This window comes from Mustelus asterias, chromosome 18 (assembly GCF_964213995.1).
Source record: "Mustelus asterias chromosome 18, sMusAst1.hap1.1, whole genome shotgun sequence".
NCBI lineage: Eukaryota > Metazoa > Chordata > Chondrichthyes > Carcharhiniformes > Triakidae > Mustelus > Mustelus asterias.
In genome coordinates, this window is record NC_135818.1 from 53,387,778 (window position 1) to 53,404,864 (window position 17,087).

At 41.2% G+C, this 17,087-nt stretch overlaps 1 protein-coding gene across 4 annotated transcripts in view; it reads left to right on the forward strand.

The window, feature by feature from the left end:
• The window catches only part of nin (ninein (GSK3B interacting protein)), a 163,315-nt gene that overhangs the window by 75,848 nt on the left and 70,380 nt on the right, over positions 1 to 17,087 (forward strand). For all 4 annotated transcript variants that reach the window (XM_078233948.1, XM_078233946.1, XM_078233947.1 and 1 more), the window contains exon 5: positions 12,405 to 12,447. In XM_078233948.1, coding sequence (XP_078090074.1) covers positions 12,405 to 12,447 — 43 coding nt within the window. The remainder of the gene's footprint in view (positions 1 to 12,404; positions 12,448 to 17,087) is intronic.

Below are 17,087 nucleotides of genomic sequence, written 5' to 3' on the forward strand. Positions count from 1 at the left end.
AGCAACCTCTGCCCCACAGATATTCTTGCCAGTGAAAGACCTCCATTCCCGTCACACCAACTCCCCATCCACCTTCACCAAAGCCAGCCCGAATGAGCTCCCCATGGTCCCCTACCGACTGGTGTTCAGGGACCTCCATTACTGCTGTGGCTGCTGCACGCAGTCTCAGCAACGGCCATCATTCCCTGTGGCGCTGCTGAGTCTAAAGAGCTGCCGGTCCTCTGCTCTGCAGATTTTGGTGGAGAGATCTTTACCTGGGGTCCCCACACTTCAGGATAAAAGTCGCAGCAAGACCACGTCAGCTGAGCACCCTCCCGAGTCCTTAAGTGACCATTAATTGGCCTTTTAAGGGCCTCAATTTCCCACAGGCAAGCAAAATGCTCGGCACCTCCCCCGTTACAAATAAAATCACTGCCAAAACAGGTAGGCGGCAGGCATGTGCCACTGCCATGGCACCCAATTTTACAACCCTCATGCTCATCATCCCACTCCAGAGGGGGCCACAAAGTCCAGCCAAAGACCTGGACACCAGAACAGTGGGCAGTTAACTTCAGGCATTTAATTCTGTTGGTGCTCTTCCAGCCTTTAAATTCAGCCTATTAAGTGTGGGGGTAAATCCAATTCAACAGTTACGGGTCCTGTAATAGAATCGTCAGCCCACATGTACCTTCAAGACTCACATGAATAACAGTAACTTGAGAGAAGTGCAGGAGGGTGTCGCAGGGATGTGGAAATATTTTTAACCAAAAGTTCATTCAAGGGAGGAAGAAAATCATGAGGGAAACAGTCAGAGAAAAGACCTTATGCAATGCTTTATAAATGCAGAGCTGGGATTTCCACCAGTACCTTATAGAATCATAGAATCCTACAGTGCAAAAGGAGGCCACTTGGCCCATCAAGTCTGCACCGGCCACAATCCCACCCAGGCCCTATCCCCTTAACTCCATGCACTTACCCTAGCTAGTCCCTCTGACACTAAGGGGCAATTTAGCATGGCCAACCCACCGAACCCGTACGTCTTTGGACAAAACTGGAGCACTCAGAGGAAACCCATGCAGACACAGAGAGAACATGCAAATTCCACAAGGACAGTGACCCAAGGCCAGAATCGAACCCCGTCCCTGGCGCTGTGAGGCAGCAGTGCTAACCATTGTGCCACCATGCCGCCCTTTGTCCATACTGTAACATTCAAATTAAGAATTTTTTGCAAGTTTTGCTCAGAATCTAATGCTTTAACACAACAAGATGAACAGTTCTATATATTGACAATTCAATAAAATGATGCTTCATATCTATGTGAACATGGTACACTGATGTGCAACCTAATCCTAATTTCCGCAAATCAAATTGATTGACTCCCACTGGACAACAATCCACTAAATAAGTTGTTAAAAGCAGTCGTGCTTTATTACTGTCATCCCACAAGTGGCACACATATACACAGTCTACTCTAACTCTGGAGTAGGTTTCAGTAGGATTGCATTTTTTGGAAGTGTTTGTGAAATAAGTTCAAAGAAGGTATCTAGGTGTTAGCTTAAGCTCACCAAGTCCAGTTTTGGGATCTAATGTTAATCAGTTTGCCACCATTTTATATGACATTGCTAAGGTAATGGTTTTGCTGTTGAAAGTAGTTAATATCATTGCCTGATCTTTCTGCAGCAATGCCTGCAATTATGATTTGCTTTAAGAATAAGACTATTTACTGGATGAGTTTCTGCCATAATGATAAACTCATCCGTGAAACTGCAGGTCAGAAGAACTTGTGGCTTCATACATAATTTTGTTTTAACTTTTTGGTTTCCAAATTTTTATGCAGTGCATGATTTGATCATTCTAGAAATGCATAGTCTATTAAGTCTGTGCACAAGCCTGGATGAATGCAGCTTCAACAACACTCAAGAAGCTCGACACCATTCAGGACAAAGCAGCCAGCTTGATTGGCACCCATCCCTCCACATTCACTCCGTCCACCACCATTGTACAGTGGCAACAGTGCGTACCATCCCAAAGATGCACTGCAGCAACTCACCAGGACACCTTTCAAACCCGTGACCCATGATGAGGAGTCCAGAACTAGGGGTCATAGTTTGAGGATAAGGGGTAAATCTTTTAGAACTGAGGTGAGGACAAATTTTTTCACCCAGAGGGTGGTGAATGTGTGGAATTCACTACCACAGAAAGTAGTTGAGGCCAAAATGGTGTCTGATTTCAAGAAGAAATTAGATATGGCTCTTGGGGCTAAAGGGATCAAGGGATTATGGGGGAAGGGGGGATCAGGATATTGAATTCGATGATCAGCCATGATCAAAATGAATGGTGGAGCAGGCTCAAAGGGCTGAATGGCCTTTTCCTGTCTCTAGTTTCTATGTTACCTAGAAGGGCAAGGATAGCAGATGCATGGAAATGCTACTACCTCCATGACCCCTCCAAGCCACATACCATCCTGACTTGGGATTATATCGTCATTCCTTCATTGTCGCTGGGTCAAAATCCTGGAACTCCCTTCCTAACAACACAGAGTGTTTCTACACCACCCAGGCTGCAGCAGTTCAAGAAGGCAGCTCACCACCACCTTCTCAAGGGCAATTAGGGATGGGCAATAAATGCTGACTGAGACAGTGACACCCACATCCTTTGCAGTTACCACTTCTGCTTTTCCAGAACAGAATTGTAGATGAATGGTCAAAACAGACACTTTAATAGATCTAACCTCATTCTTGACGTGAGAACAATAAATTACAGTGAGGTTAATCCAATTGTATAATGAAAAACAAAATGGAACTTCTCAGAGTTCCCCAAGGTACTAATTAGAACTATTTTGATTTTTTTGTTAAGAGACTCGGATATATACCTAAGGATAGGATTTATCATCCAAGTATGGTGTTTTACCTGGGAGAATCACAGAGAGGGATGTCAGGCAGAGATTCATACAACAGTAATAGACCCCGCCCCATTTTTTTCCTCTTAATGTAAGAGGAAGGGAACTCCTTCTGATCGTGAAGAACTCCTGTAGATATTTTTAACCAAAATGGCTAATATGAAAATGCACCCCAGGTTGAATTGTAGAAGTCAATTAAATCAAATCTGATTCACGACAGAACCATGACACTGTAAGTTGTCTTCCTCACATGATCAGTAAAAGTAAATAAGAAAAGGAACATGTTATCGATACTGCTTTCCAGAAAATTAGGATATAGCACTCATACCTTTCTCTTGAATGGTATTTTCCTCAAAATATAACTCTTTGTGGTGGAAAGACATATTACTTCAGTGTCTTCACATAAAGATGACATCCCAGCTCCAGGAGTACAACTACATTCCAATGAAAGCGAATGCTTGTGAAGATGTTGTTGTCTGTCACATGAACCCTTTTCCATTAATCCAAGTTAATGTGAGTTTGAGAATGTTTTCACAAAGGTGAATAGAGGATATGCCTTAAATTGATGGTCAGAAGCTGCATTTCTACTTCTAAATTAAAGAGGGGGGGGGGAATCTGCTTTGGGAGGGCTAACTTCCTAGTTATGAATATATTTGGTATTACGTTGGGAGCTAGGGTGTGCCAGTCAACTAGGCAACATTGTTATTGCTGTTTTTCCTGCTTTGGCTGAGCTTGGCGGATATGTCAACAAAAACAGTTTCCCCAAATGACATTAATATGGGAAAAAGATTATTGTTAACTTTTATAATTCAAATTAAAAGATTTCAATGTCGCTTTTACTGGGTCCAAAAGTATTTGTAAAATTATTGAATGGGTGGCATAGCAACGGTGGTATAATGCGGTTCCCATTTCAATTAAATAAATCAAGCCAGTGTATTGCAGCCAAATTCATTTAAAAAAATCTTGTGATTGAATATAAGTTCCATTTTCTATGTTCTTGCTGGGGATAGTGGAAGAGGTGAGCAGGTTAGACCATGCCCATGTCCATTTTCAAGATGCAGAGCATAATAGGAAACTGTTTCAAACATATACCAAAGAATAATCATGTCCCTTACGACTAAGAAAATTATAAATATTATCCTTAATAGCAAGAATGAAAATCTGCTCCTGAAAATTACTTGTGAAGCCATGGCCCTACAGTACTTCAAGCATGTCACAAATTGTGCACCAAATTATTTGGGTGGCCACTTCAATTCCTTATTTCAGGATGGTTTAGAATAGCAACAGTTAATTTCTACACTGGACCCATACACTCTCATCCTGCAAAACTCAAATATTATGAAGTTGCATTGTTTTCAATGCAACAAAAGTTTTCTCTTTAATATAAATTTCTCTAAATTCATATATTTTTGGTGTGCCTAACAGTGATTTAATATTTCTACTTGCATTAAATAGAGAAATGCTCGGGTGCTATACATTTGGGAATAGTCTTTCTGATCTTTTAAGGTGATTTCTTATTAACTAACTTAGATATTTACAGTTTGCAGATGGGCTGATCTGAGATTTATGTTGCAACTTGCTAGTTCATAAGTAACCACAGTGCTGGTCCAAACAAGCAACTGCAAAACTGTACAACCAATATGGTATTCACAGAATTGTTAAAGCGCAGAAGGAGGCCATTTGGTCCATCATGTTTGCACCAGCTCCCCGAATGGGTAGTTCACTTAGTACCATTCCCCCTCCTTTTCCCTGTAGCCCTGCACATTCTTACTTTTCAGTTAACAGTCTAATTCCCTTTTGAATGCTTCAATCGAACCTGCCTCCACCACACTCTCAGGCAGTGCATTCCCTTGCACAGGAATCCAGATCGAGTATTCATGCTACAATTCTAAATACATTGTGGATTCAAGAAGTGCGGGTCTGTATTCACAAGGTATTCCCAAACAACAGTAAATACGATGTTAAAGGTTCCAAATATTTAGCTTCTTTCCTTATCTCCAAACATTGATGTGATTATACTGCATGCATTGATCTTTGCATCTTTAGTGTTATGTTAATGAGATGCTGACAAAGGCTGGACTTTTTGTAACAGTTATTTGGGTGTCCTTAATTTATGAATAAGGGTCTGCTTCTATGAAACAGATGGTGAAGTGCAAAAGGTTGGTCGGTTTATGCATAAAGGGTGAAAGAGGCTATGACAAGTAAACAATAGCAAGTGTAGCATGTGCTTTTTTCAGTCCAAAAGATATGGTCTAGAATACTAAACTATACCATCTGTTCTTTGGTTCAGCTGTGCATGCGTCCATCTGAATAATGTATTTGCAATGCTCTGCCTTCCACACGGGTTTCAATAAGTGCTGACTTGTATCAAACCAAGCTGTCCTCTTGATCATGCACAAAATGCCCCTGCATGACATTAAAATACATAGTTCCCTGCCAGTAAGAGTTCATTCCTGACGTTCGAAGGCCAGAGCCATTTTGTTCCTGGCTTTGTGAAATTTTTAATCCACCTTTATATAATTAATTAGTTGTGAGTTGATCTGTGTGTTAATCAAAGTACAGATGCCTGAATGCTTCTATGCCAAATATCCAAGAACAATAATGATGCTGAAAGGCACTGATGAGTTATTTGAATTTCGGCAAGTCCAGGATTCTAGTTCAATCATTGTGCATTTATCAATAATGGTGTATATTGAACAGACATGTTTGAATGATGATAGTAAATCGATTTAGGTAACTTGAGAATTTTAACTGTTTTTTGGAAAAACTTTGCCAGGAAGCCTTTTAAGAGAAACAAGGGCGGCACGGTCGCACAGTGCCTCGCAGCATCAGGGACCCGGGTTCGATTCCCAGCCTGGGTCACTGTGCAGAGTCTGCATGTTCTCCCCGTGTCTGCGTGGGTTTCATCCGGGTGCTCTGGTTTCCTCCCACAGTCTGAAAGACGTGCTGGTTAGCTGCATTGGCCATGCTAAATTCTCCCTCAGTGTACCCGAAAAGGCATGATGTGGAGATGCCAGCGTTGGACTGGGGTAAACACAGTAAGAAGTCTCACAACACCAGGTTAAAGTCCAACAGGTTTATCTTGCAGTCGACTTGCCTGGGCTTGCAAAATCTCACTAACTGTCCTGTCTGGAGATAATACACATCTCTTTAACCTGTGCTTAACGCTCTCTCCACTCACATTGTCTGTACCTTTAAGACTTGATTACCTGTAAAGACTTGCATTCCAATCATTATTTTGTAAATTGAGTTTGTGTCTTTTATGTGCCCTGTTTGTGAACAGAACTCACACTCACCTGATGAAGGAGCAGTGCTCCGAAAGCTAGTGGATTTTGCTACCAAATAAACCTGTTGGACTTTAACCTGGTGTTGTGAGACTTCTTACCCGAAAAGGCGCCAGAGTGTGGCGACTAGGGGATTTTCACAGTAACTTAATTGCAGTGTTAATGTAAGCCAATTTGTGACACTAATAAATAAATTTAAACTTAAAGCAGTCCCACCATTAAGACTGTTAAGTTTACTGGCAAAGGAAATACAGAAAGTTGGTGTGATTTCTTTTTCTCTCCCCTATGGGAAAACTCCATTGTTTCTCCTCCTTTTACCATTTGGTGCAGGAAAATGCAGGGGGGGAAATAAATCACCACAAACTAAATGGCTCCCACGATCTATCAAAGTTACGGCTCTGGTTTCCTCTGCAATAATCTCTCCAATTCTGTTTCCTTCCCACACTCCACTTTCAGCAATATAAATTAAAAGTGCAAATCCTGCTTTTGGCCTCATTCTCCCTCTTCTCTCTTTCCCTCTTTTTCCCCCCAAAAAAAGGTCCGATCCTGTCAGACTAAGCCTCCAAACTGTCTGATCCGCTACTCTTTACATATCCTTTCTCTGCACTTGTCTGCAAAATAGCTATGTCCAAGGAAGCAAATAACAGCTGGAATTCTCCAACCTTGTCCGCGGCTGGGATTCTCCAGTCCCGCTTCAGTGAAGGGAGTTTTGGCTAAGCAGCAAATTCTCCGTTCTCGCTGGCAGCAATGGTAAGACGAATGAGATTGGAGAATTCCGGATAAAGTGTTTGAATTTCCCGTCCCGCCTGCCATGGGAATCGTAGCAGGCGGGACACAGACCATGCAAAGGTCCGTTGACCTCCGGCAGGATTTTCCGGTCTTGGGGTGAGCGCAGCTGGAAAATCCCACCCTTTATTTTTCAATGAAAGATGGAATTTGGATCGGATAGGTATCTAATTGAAAGATTTGATATCAAATTGATTGGAAGTATTGTGTGGAATGCTGCATGATCTCAGTCTTTGTATCTCTGCTGTTCCTAACCATATAGATGAGCTGCGCACCTAAAGTAATGATGTGGAGATGCCGGCGTTGGACTGGGGTAAACACAGTAAGAGTTTTAACAACACCAGGTTAAAGTCCAACAGGTTTATTTGGTAGCAAGCGCCATTAGCTTTCGGAGCGCTGCTCCTTCGTCAGATGGAGTGGAAATCTGCTCTCAAACAGGGCATAGAGACACAAAATCAAGTTACAGAATACTGATTAGAATGCGAATCTCTACAGCCAACCTGTCTGGAGACAATACACGTCTCTTTCACCTGTGCTTAATGCTCCCTCCACTCACATTGTCTGTATCTTTAAGACCTGGTTGGCTGTAGGGATTCGCATTCTAATCAGTATTCTGTAACTTGATTTTGTGTCCCTGTGCCCTGTTTGAGAGCAGATATCCACTCCATCTGACGAAGGAGCAGCGCTCCGAAAGCTAATGGTATTTGCTACCAAATAAACCTGTTGGACTTTAACCTGCTGTTGTTAAAACTCTTACTGCACCTAAAGTAATGCAGGGTTGTCAATTTTACAGAAGGTGCTGAAACAGGAAGGGTGGTATAAAGTTACAATTTTCAAAAAAATCCTCAATCACCACATTCCGTGAGAGAAATGGCAAATTAAACTGAATACAAGCAAATGGCATCTTAATGTGTAACAGGATATATAATGAATGAAAAAATGTGATGGTAATGTAGTAGTTAAGTTGGCTTTGTAACATAAGATCATAAGTTCACACCCCAAACATTGGCAAGTTCTGGAATTGGGTTTAATATATCTGATCATTTATGATTAGTGCCAGAACATATTTTCCCTTGAAAGCTGCCAGTTTGTCATAAAATACCAACTGATTCACTGAAGGAGAAGGAACCCTGTTACTTGTACCTATCACTGCTGCTCTGTATGATTCTTAGAAGCTCTAAAGATGAGTCATATGAACTCAAAATGTTAACTCTGTTTCTGCCTCCACAGATGCTGTAAGAAGTCTAACAACACCAGGTTAAAGTCCAACAGGTTTATTTGGTAGCCTGTTGGACTTTAACCTGGTGTTGTTAGACTTCTTACTGTGTTTACCCCAGTCCAACGCCGGCATCTCCACATCACGTCCACAGATGCTGCCAGACCTGCTCAGCTTTTCCAGCATTTTCAGTTAGATTTCCAGCAGCTGCATTATTTTGCTCTTAATTTAATTGTGCCCCGCTGTATGGAGAGTGCACCTTTTGGCTAGTGCACTGAATAATAGAGAAAATATTGTTGGCAAAATGAGTTTCTTCATTGGATTTAGATGGGATTTTTATTTTCCTAAAGCAAATAATCATGATCTCAGCCTGGGTTCCATTAAACACTGTGTATGGCAATGAAGGAAGGTCTGATTATTTTACAACTTTTACACCGCCGACCAGAGTTATGCTCAGTAACAGGATAATTGAAATATTCCACCAGCTGCTGCAATTTTTAAAGCCACTATATTTAATCCTGTTTCTATGGAAACCATGCAGAATGAATGTAGCCTCTATTTTCAATTAGATGGGTGCCCATCTGCAGTACCCTGTATTTATAGCCACACTTTCATAGGCTGCATATCGTACTGGCTGCCGTTATGGATGCAATCCATCTAGTTTACTATCTGGCTTTTGGCGGATGATACTGATTGTTGTCAGACTGCCTAGATGAAGGGCATATTAAATTTAACTCTAGGACTTGTGTATGTTCTGATCAAAGCTGAATATATTCCAGTTGATCAGGTGACTCTACTGTAATGCACGCAGCAACCATAATGAAGTAGCTTGGCCGAGAAGCCACTTCTTTGCAATCAGAATCAGCCAGAGTCCCTGCTTTGTCTTTAGATATGTCTTTAGAACATCATCAATAAGAAAGGCTTTGATGTTCTGACTTTGAAATGCAGTGAATGCCAATAAGTCCATAGAATTCTGCATTTGAATCATGTCTGTGCAGGCCCCACATAATTACATCTCACTGATTTATTCGGTAATTTATTTCCTAACTGGATCCATTTAAAGGTTTTTTTTTTGAAACACCGTAAAATGAAAATAATCTCAAAAATACCAGTGTTTTATGGGAAGAGTCAATTTGCAAATAATTGGCCTTGCAAGGGACAATTCATAATCCATATCATTTTAACGAGTGCTTTCAGAGGAGTAAGGAAAGGTTATAACTATTAACACTTGCTATGTCAAAAAAATGTTTAATGTTTTTACAGTATGGCTCTGAGGGGGTCCATGCAAAAGTACCCATCACACTTTTGCACACTGTTTCCCAATATGCTGGTTTTAGCTGAAATAATGTGAATAGATAGAAAAAACAGCATGTGGAGCCTTGTCCAGTATTATGCATGGATTATTATTGTGCTTGAATCTGAAATCGAATCTAATCGTAACAAACTTGAACTGATGTGTGCCGACACTAGGTGGGTAGTTATCTGGACTACAGAGAGAATTAAATGTAGTTAATCACATCAACATTCTGCCATTGTACAACTATTTAAGAGTCCCGTTCTGTTTTGTAATATTGTTCTTTATGTTTAGCGAGTAAATCTTAGGCATCTGCCCATTCCCTTTTAAATATTTACTTTTTAACCATGGTTTTTTTTTGTACATTCAGCCACAGCTTCCTACTAAACTGAGATTCACAATCAGCTGCTGAGGGAGATTTGTTTGTCTTCTGCCTCCCGGTAGTAAAGTATCTATCGTGCACTTAGGATTTGAATCATGGACAGAGGATTGGCTAATTGATAGTAGACAGAATTGGGATGAAAGGTCCATTTTCAGGATGGCAACCTGAAACTTGTGCAGTGCCACACAGATCTGTGCTGGGGCCACAATTATTTACAACATATAGTAATGATTTGGACGAGGGAAGTGAATGTACTATTTGCGGACGACATAAAAATAAGTGGGAAGGCAAATGATGAGGATGACACGGAGTCTACAGAGGAATATAGACAGATTAGGTGAGTGGGCAAAAACTTGGAAAATAATGGCCAGAATTCTCCAACCTCGTCCGCGGCTGGAATTCTCCAGTCCCACTGCCATGAATGGAGATTTGGCTGAGCACCAAATTCTCCATTCTTGCTGGCAGCAGCGACAGGGTGTACGGCATTGGAGAATTCCGGCCCATGTAGGAAAATGTGAAGTTATGCACTTTGGTGGGAAAAAAAGGATCTGAAAATTATTTAAATGGAGAAAGACTGCAGAAAGCTGCAGTACAGAGGGATTTGGGGGTCCTCATGCGTAAATCACAAAAAGCTAGCATGCAAGTTCAGCAGGTAATAGGGAAGGCAAATGGAATGGTGACCTTTATTTCAAAGGAAATAGAGTATAAAGATAGAAAAGTCTTGTTAAAACTATATGAGGCACTAGTTAGACCACATCTGGAATACTGTGAACAGTTTTGGTCCCCTTATCTAAGGAAAGATAGAACATAGAACAGTACAGCACAGAACAGGCCCTTCGGCCCACGATGTTGTGCCGAGTTTTGTCTGAAACCCAGATCAAGCTATTTCCTCCCTATCATCCCGAAGTACTTCATGTGCCTATCCAATAGCTTCTTAAATGTTCCTAAAATTTCTGACTCCACTATCCCTGCAGGCAGTCCATTCCACACCCCAACCACTCTCTGAGTAAAAAACCTACCCCGGGCATCCTTCCTATATCTCCCACCATGAACCCTATAGTTATGCCCCCTAGTTACCGCTCCATTCACCCGAGGAAATAGTCTTTGAACGTTCACTCTATCTATCCCCCTCATCATCTTATAAACCTCTATCAAGTCTCCTCTCAACCTCCTCCGCTCCAAAGAGAAAAGCCCAAGTTCCCTCAACCTTTCCTCATAAGACCTACCCTCCAAACCAGGCAGCATCCTGGTAAATCTCCTTTGCACTCTTTCCAGTGTCTCCACATCCTTCTTGTAGTGAGGTGACCAGAACTGCACACAATATTCCAAATGTAATGGAATATACTGGCATTGGAGGCAGTCCAGTCCAGAGAAGGATCACTAGGTTGATCTCGGATATGGAGGGATTTTCTTACGAGGGGAGGCTAAGCAGGTTAGGCCTGTATTCATTGGAGTTTATAAGAATTAGAGACTACTTTATTGAGACATACAGAATTCTCAGGAGGCTTGAGGGGATAGATGGCGAGAGGATGTTTCCCCTTGTGGGAGAGTCTAGGGACAGAGGGCTTAACCTCAGAATAAGGAGTCACCCATTTAAGGCAGATATGAGGAGGAATTTCTTCTCCGAGGAAAGTGAATCTAGAATCCTTTACCGTAGAGAGTGTCGAGGCTGGGTCATTAAGTATGTTCAAGTCTGCGATAGACAGAATTTTAATCAGTAAGGGAATCGAGGATTATGGGGATAAGGCGGGAAAGTGGAGCTGAGGATTATATCTGATCGGCCATGATCTTGTTGAATGGCAAAGCAGACTTGATGGGCCAAATGGCCTACTTCTGCTCCTTATGGCCTTATCTCAGCAAGAATTGCTACTGGAAGGGTGTCCTGGGTGCCACTCCAAACACTTCAGGGAAAACACTGCAAATAGTCGTGCTCATTAATTTTTTAAAAATGAAATACACACTTATAACTCATGCTTTACTTTTTACTTAAGTTGCTCAGTGGGAGCCTTTGGATCAGAGGATCGTGGATTCGAGTTCCACTCCAAAAGCTGACACTACACTATGTTGCGGGAGTGCTGCACCATCAGATGTACCTTTAATCAAATGAGACATTAACCAAGGCCTTGTTAGCTCTCTCAGGTGGTTATATTGATGGAAGAGCGGGGAGTTCTGCCAGCATCTTGATCAACATTTATCCCTCACCCAACATCACTATAACAGATTAACTGATCATTATCTCATTACTGTATGTGGGGATTTGAACTGCACAAATTGACTGCCATATTTCATCAAAAAAACATAAGCCATTGGCTCTAAAGTGCTTAGAGAAGTACTGAGGATGTGAAAACCACTGCATAAATTCAGTTTGTTTTTCAAAAATATATATAAGGCTAGAGCTTTCTAGTTTTCTCTAGTCATTCCTATAAAAGTAGGCTTTTTGTCCTCTCCCATTTCTTGTCACTTGGGTTTTGTGATGTTCACACATTTTAAAATTGTGTTTTTGATGAAGTCAAAATATAAATGAAACTTCTAATTATTTGACTTAGTTCTATTTCTTTTAATAGAAGTGGAAGACTTCCACAGAAGGTGAAGAATATGAAGCTGAAGGTAAGAATATCATATAGTCATTGAGGTTTACAGCATGGAAACAGGCCCTTCAGCCCAACTTGTCCATGCCGCTCCTTTTTTTTAACCACTAAGCTAGTCCCAATTGCCCGCATTTGGCCCATATCCCTCTCGACCCATCTTACCCACATATGTTGCAGAATGGAAGAAAATATCTTGCAACTATTGAAATGTTTAGTTTTTTAAAATATATATTTAGGGTTTTTTTAAAATTAGATTGCTCATTAGTTCAGTCAGTTTGCTATAAATAGCTGAAGTGTACAGACCAGGAAGATCCTGAGTTTGATCTGTACTTGATGAATTAACTGGGCTCAGTTGAGATGAAAGTCAGGCACTACAGGGCCTGAGGAGTCCTGGGCAGCAACCTTACTCCTGATCACTGAGTGGTGGGAGCATGTGGCCTCATGTGAGGATAGAATTGGGTTCAAGTTGATAGATAGAATATGATAGAATCCCTACAGTACAGAAAGAAGCCACTTGGCCCATCGCGTCTGCACCGACCACAATCCCACCCAGGCCCTACCCCCACATCCCTACATATTTTACCCACTAATCCCTCTAACCTACGCATCCCAGGACTCTAAGGGACAATTTTTAACCTGGCCAATCAACCTAACCCGCACATCTTTGGACTGTGGGAGGAAACCGGAGCACCCGGAGGAAACCCACGCAGACACGAGGAGAGTGTGCAAACTCCACACAGACAGTGACCCAAGCCGGGAATCAAACCCAGGTCCCTGGAGCTGTGAAGCAGCAGTGCTAACCACTGTGCTACCGTGCCGCCCACGGTATGTTCCTTTAAGTGAGCCACTGGAGACCAACCAGTACCCCATTATCCGTAATCCAGCAAGGAATCAAAGGTTTCAATGTAGAAAGAGGGCTAATCATTGAGATAGGAGGGTGAATTCCCACCTGACAATGCCATCATGTAAAAAATAAGGGGTATAACATATGGTATAGATGCAAGAAATTAATTTCAAATTACTTTTCAATAAAACCTGCAGCAAGCTGCATTTTCTAAGAGTCATTTTCTAAGGTCAACTCCCTTCACATCAATGTGACATTGCTGATAAAGATTACACACATCTGGAAGCCACTATCCCAAGGATCCTTACAATGACAACCAACACTGACACTAAATGCTCATTTAGATAAGTAAAGCCACAATCTGATAAAGGAACACTAGACCCTAAGTCTTATTATGTTACTGGATGCAGTACGTTAGCCAATTAGATTGATCAACATGACCATTACCCAACCCTAGTTTTTCAAGAATAAATTCAGAAAAACATTTCTCAGAAGTTGAATGGGCAATCATCATAGGAGAATCTTCTCACCCAATATGGGATAATGATTAGGGGTGGTCTGTTATTGAGCAAATGACCATCTTCTACATCACCTTTTAATTGTGCAACACAAAAAAAAAATGATTTAAATATCTCCACGTAATTTGAATAATCAAGCTTTGTTAGGGGAAAGTGCGTTAGTGGTCACCTGAGACCCATCCTGAACCTAACAAGTCTCTCACTCTGGGGATCAAGGTAATATTACTTTAATGTTTGATGGATATCAAGTTCTCTTTTAAATTCTAGTATTTGTATTAAGTAAAAGTATTGTTTAGATTCTTTCATAGAAATAAGATTTAGTTATCTTTTTTTCAGACTATTTTATAAATGGAATATTTTGTAAATGTTGCGATTTATACTCTTTGTAGAACCACCAAATTGCATGTTTTTTCATAGCATTAAATGTATGTGTTTGCTTAAAAGTTAAATTGTCTCATTTGACCTTCTGTATCAAACACTCCACAAACCAAAGTTCTATTCCCTTCAGTGGGGTAATAATTTCTGAGGAGTTCATATCACTTGGGCAAATGTGGGTTAATTAAGGAAAGCCAGCATGGATTTGTTCAGGGCAAATCAAGTTTGACTAACTTGCTTGAGTTATTTTGATGAGGTAACAGAGAAGGTTGATGAGGGTAATACTGTGGATGTAATGTACATGGACTTCCACAAGACATTTGATAAAGTGCCACACAATAGACTTGTGAGGAAAGCTAGAGCACATGGAATAAAAGGTACAGCAGCAACATGGATATAAAATTGACTGCATGACTGGGAACAGAGAGTAGTGGTTAAAGATTGTTTTGGAGACTGGAGTAAGGTTTATATTGGAGTTCCACAGCAGTCAGAAGTGGAACCCCTGCCCTTCCTGATATATATTAAGATATAGACCTTGGTTTATAGGGCATAATTTCAAAATTTGTGGATGATACAAAACTTTAAGTATTTTGAACTGTGAGAAAGATAGTGTAGAACTTCAAAAGGACATAAACAGTTGGTGGAATGGTTGGACAAGTGGCAAATGAAATTTAGTGTAAAGTGTTTCATTTTGGTAGGAAGAACACAGAGAGACAATATAAAATAAAAGGTACATTTGTAAAAGAGTATGCAGGAGTAGAGGGACCTGGGTGTATATGTGCTTAAATCATTGAAGCTGGCAGGACAGGTTAAGAGAGCAGTTAATAAAACATATGGCCTTCTAGGCTTTATCAATAGGAGCGTAGAGTTGTAGAGGAACTTAGGTTAAACATGTCTCAGCTGAAGTATTGCTTCCAGTTCTGAATGAGGTAAATAAGATGATAAATGATGGTGCTGAATGGTGAAGCAGACTCAAGGGGCAGAATTGCCTACTCCTGCTCCTAGTACTTATGTTCTGGGTACCACATTTCAGGAAGGAAGTGAAGGCATTAGAGAGGGTACAGAAAAGATTTATGAAAATGGTTCGAAGGATGAGGAACTTCAGTTATATAGATGGGGCGGCACAGTGATTAGCAGAGACCCGGGTTCCATTCCCGGCTTGGGTTACTGTCTGTGTGGAGTCTGCACGTTCTCTCCGTATCTGTGTGGGTTTCCTCTGGGTGCTCTGGTTTCCTCCCACAGTCTGAAAGATATGCTGGTTAGGTGCATTGGCCATGCTAAATTCTCCCTCAGTGTACCCAAACAGGCACCAAGTGTGGCGACTAGGGGATTTTCACAGTAACTTCATTGCAGTGTTAATGTAAGCCTACTTGTGACACTAATAAAGAAACTTTAATTTTTGGAGAAGTTGGGACTGTTTTCCTTGGAGCAGAAAAAATTGAGAGATTTGATAGAGGTATTCAAAATCGTAAGGGGTGTGCACAAATGGGAGCAATTGTTCCCATTGGTAAAAGGATCGAGAACCAGAGGCACAGATTTAAGGTCATTGACAAAGGAAGCAATGGTGACTTGAGAATCGCCAAATGGTTACAACAGGGAAGGAGGCCATTCTTGTCTTATCTGCACTGGCTCTACGAAGAAGCAATTTACCTTGTGCTACTCCCCGGCCTGGGGCCATGGACATTCCTCCTTTTCAGGTAACAATCGAATTTCCTCATAAATGCCTCGATTGAACAAGCCTCTGTCATACTCTCTGGCAGTGTATCCCGGATTCCAACCATCCACTATGTGATAATGGTTTTCCTCATGTCTCCATTACTTCTTTTGCTAATTAACTTAAATCTGTGGGAAAAACTCCACAAATACAACCAGCTGAATGACCTTCTTTTGTGCTGTGATCGTTCTATGATTCTATGATCAAACTGGTTGACTACTGAGTGGGGAACGGAAGGAGAAAACAATAATGAGGTCCTGCCATTAGTAGCGACAGGAACTCCTTGTTTTTGTGTTTTAGATGTCCCTTCCCTTCTTCCCTATAAATATCAGGTTCATTGTCTCCCAGAACTCTCCCAGGTATTTGGGAAAAGAAGTGCTGGCGCATCTTTTATTTCTGAAACATGGTTAATTTTAATGTTAATAGACCAGGATTGTATGATAGTTGGTGCATTGCACACACTGCATACAAACATTTCTCAATGTGTGAGGGGGCAGCTGACACACTCCCAAGGACTAACTGTCCTAACTTGTGAAAAACTTATCAGATACCAGAGGAAATAGTACAATCATTTCAAAGGGCAGCAGTAGGAACAGCCTGCTAGTAAACCAACGATACAGAAATCTGACGACCTTCAGCCCCTTTTAACAGATAGCTTAGGATCCAGGGACCCAACTTTCAAATTTTCTGCAATGATGTTCAGCAGTGCTGCCTAGGAACTTAATTGGCAAGCCTCCTTATTTGGATTGGTGGGTGAGCTTAATTGAGTTTGGACAGTGATAACTCTATTTCCTGGTGAAAATTAATTAATCCACAACACTGAACTGTGCGCCATTCAGAATCGGTCAACAGTTTGAATCTGAGAAACAAAGATAGCTGATGTGGGAAATGGGAAGTTTTGTTTTTGAAAGGTAATGAATTTTCTGCAAATGTTAATTATGACTTCCTGACATCTGCTATACTAAGAGGTCTCACAACACCAGGTTAAAGTCCAACAGGTTTATTTGGTATCACGAGCTTTCAGAGCGAAGCTCCTTCTCCATTCACCTGATGAAGGAGCAGCGCTTCGAAAGCTCATGATACCAAATAAACCTGTTGGATTTTAACCTGGTGTCGTGAGACTTCTTACTGTGCCCACCCCAGTCCAACACCGGCATCTCCACATCATCTGCTATACTACAAAGTAGAAGTGGTAAGCTATGTGAAGG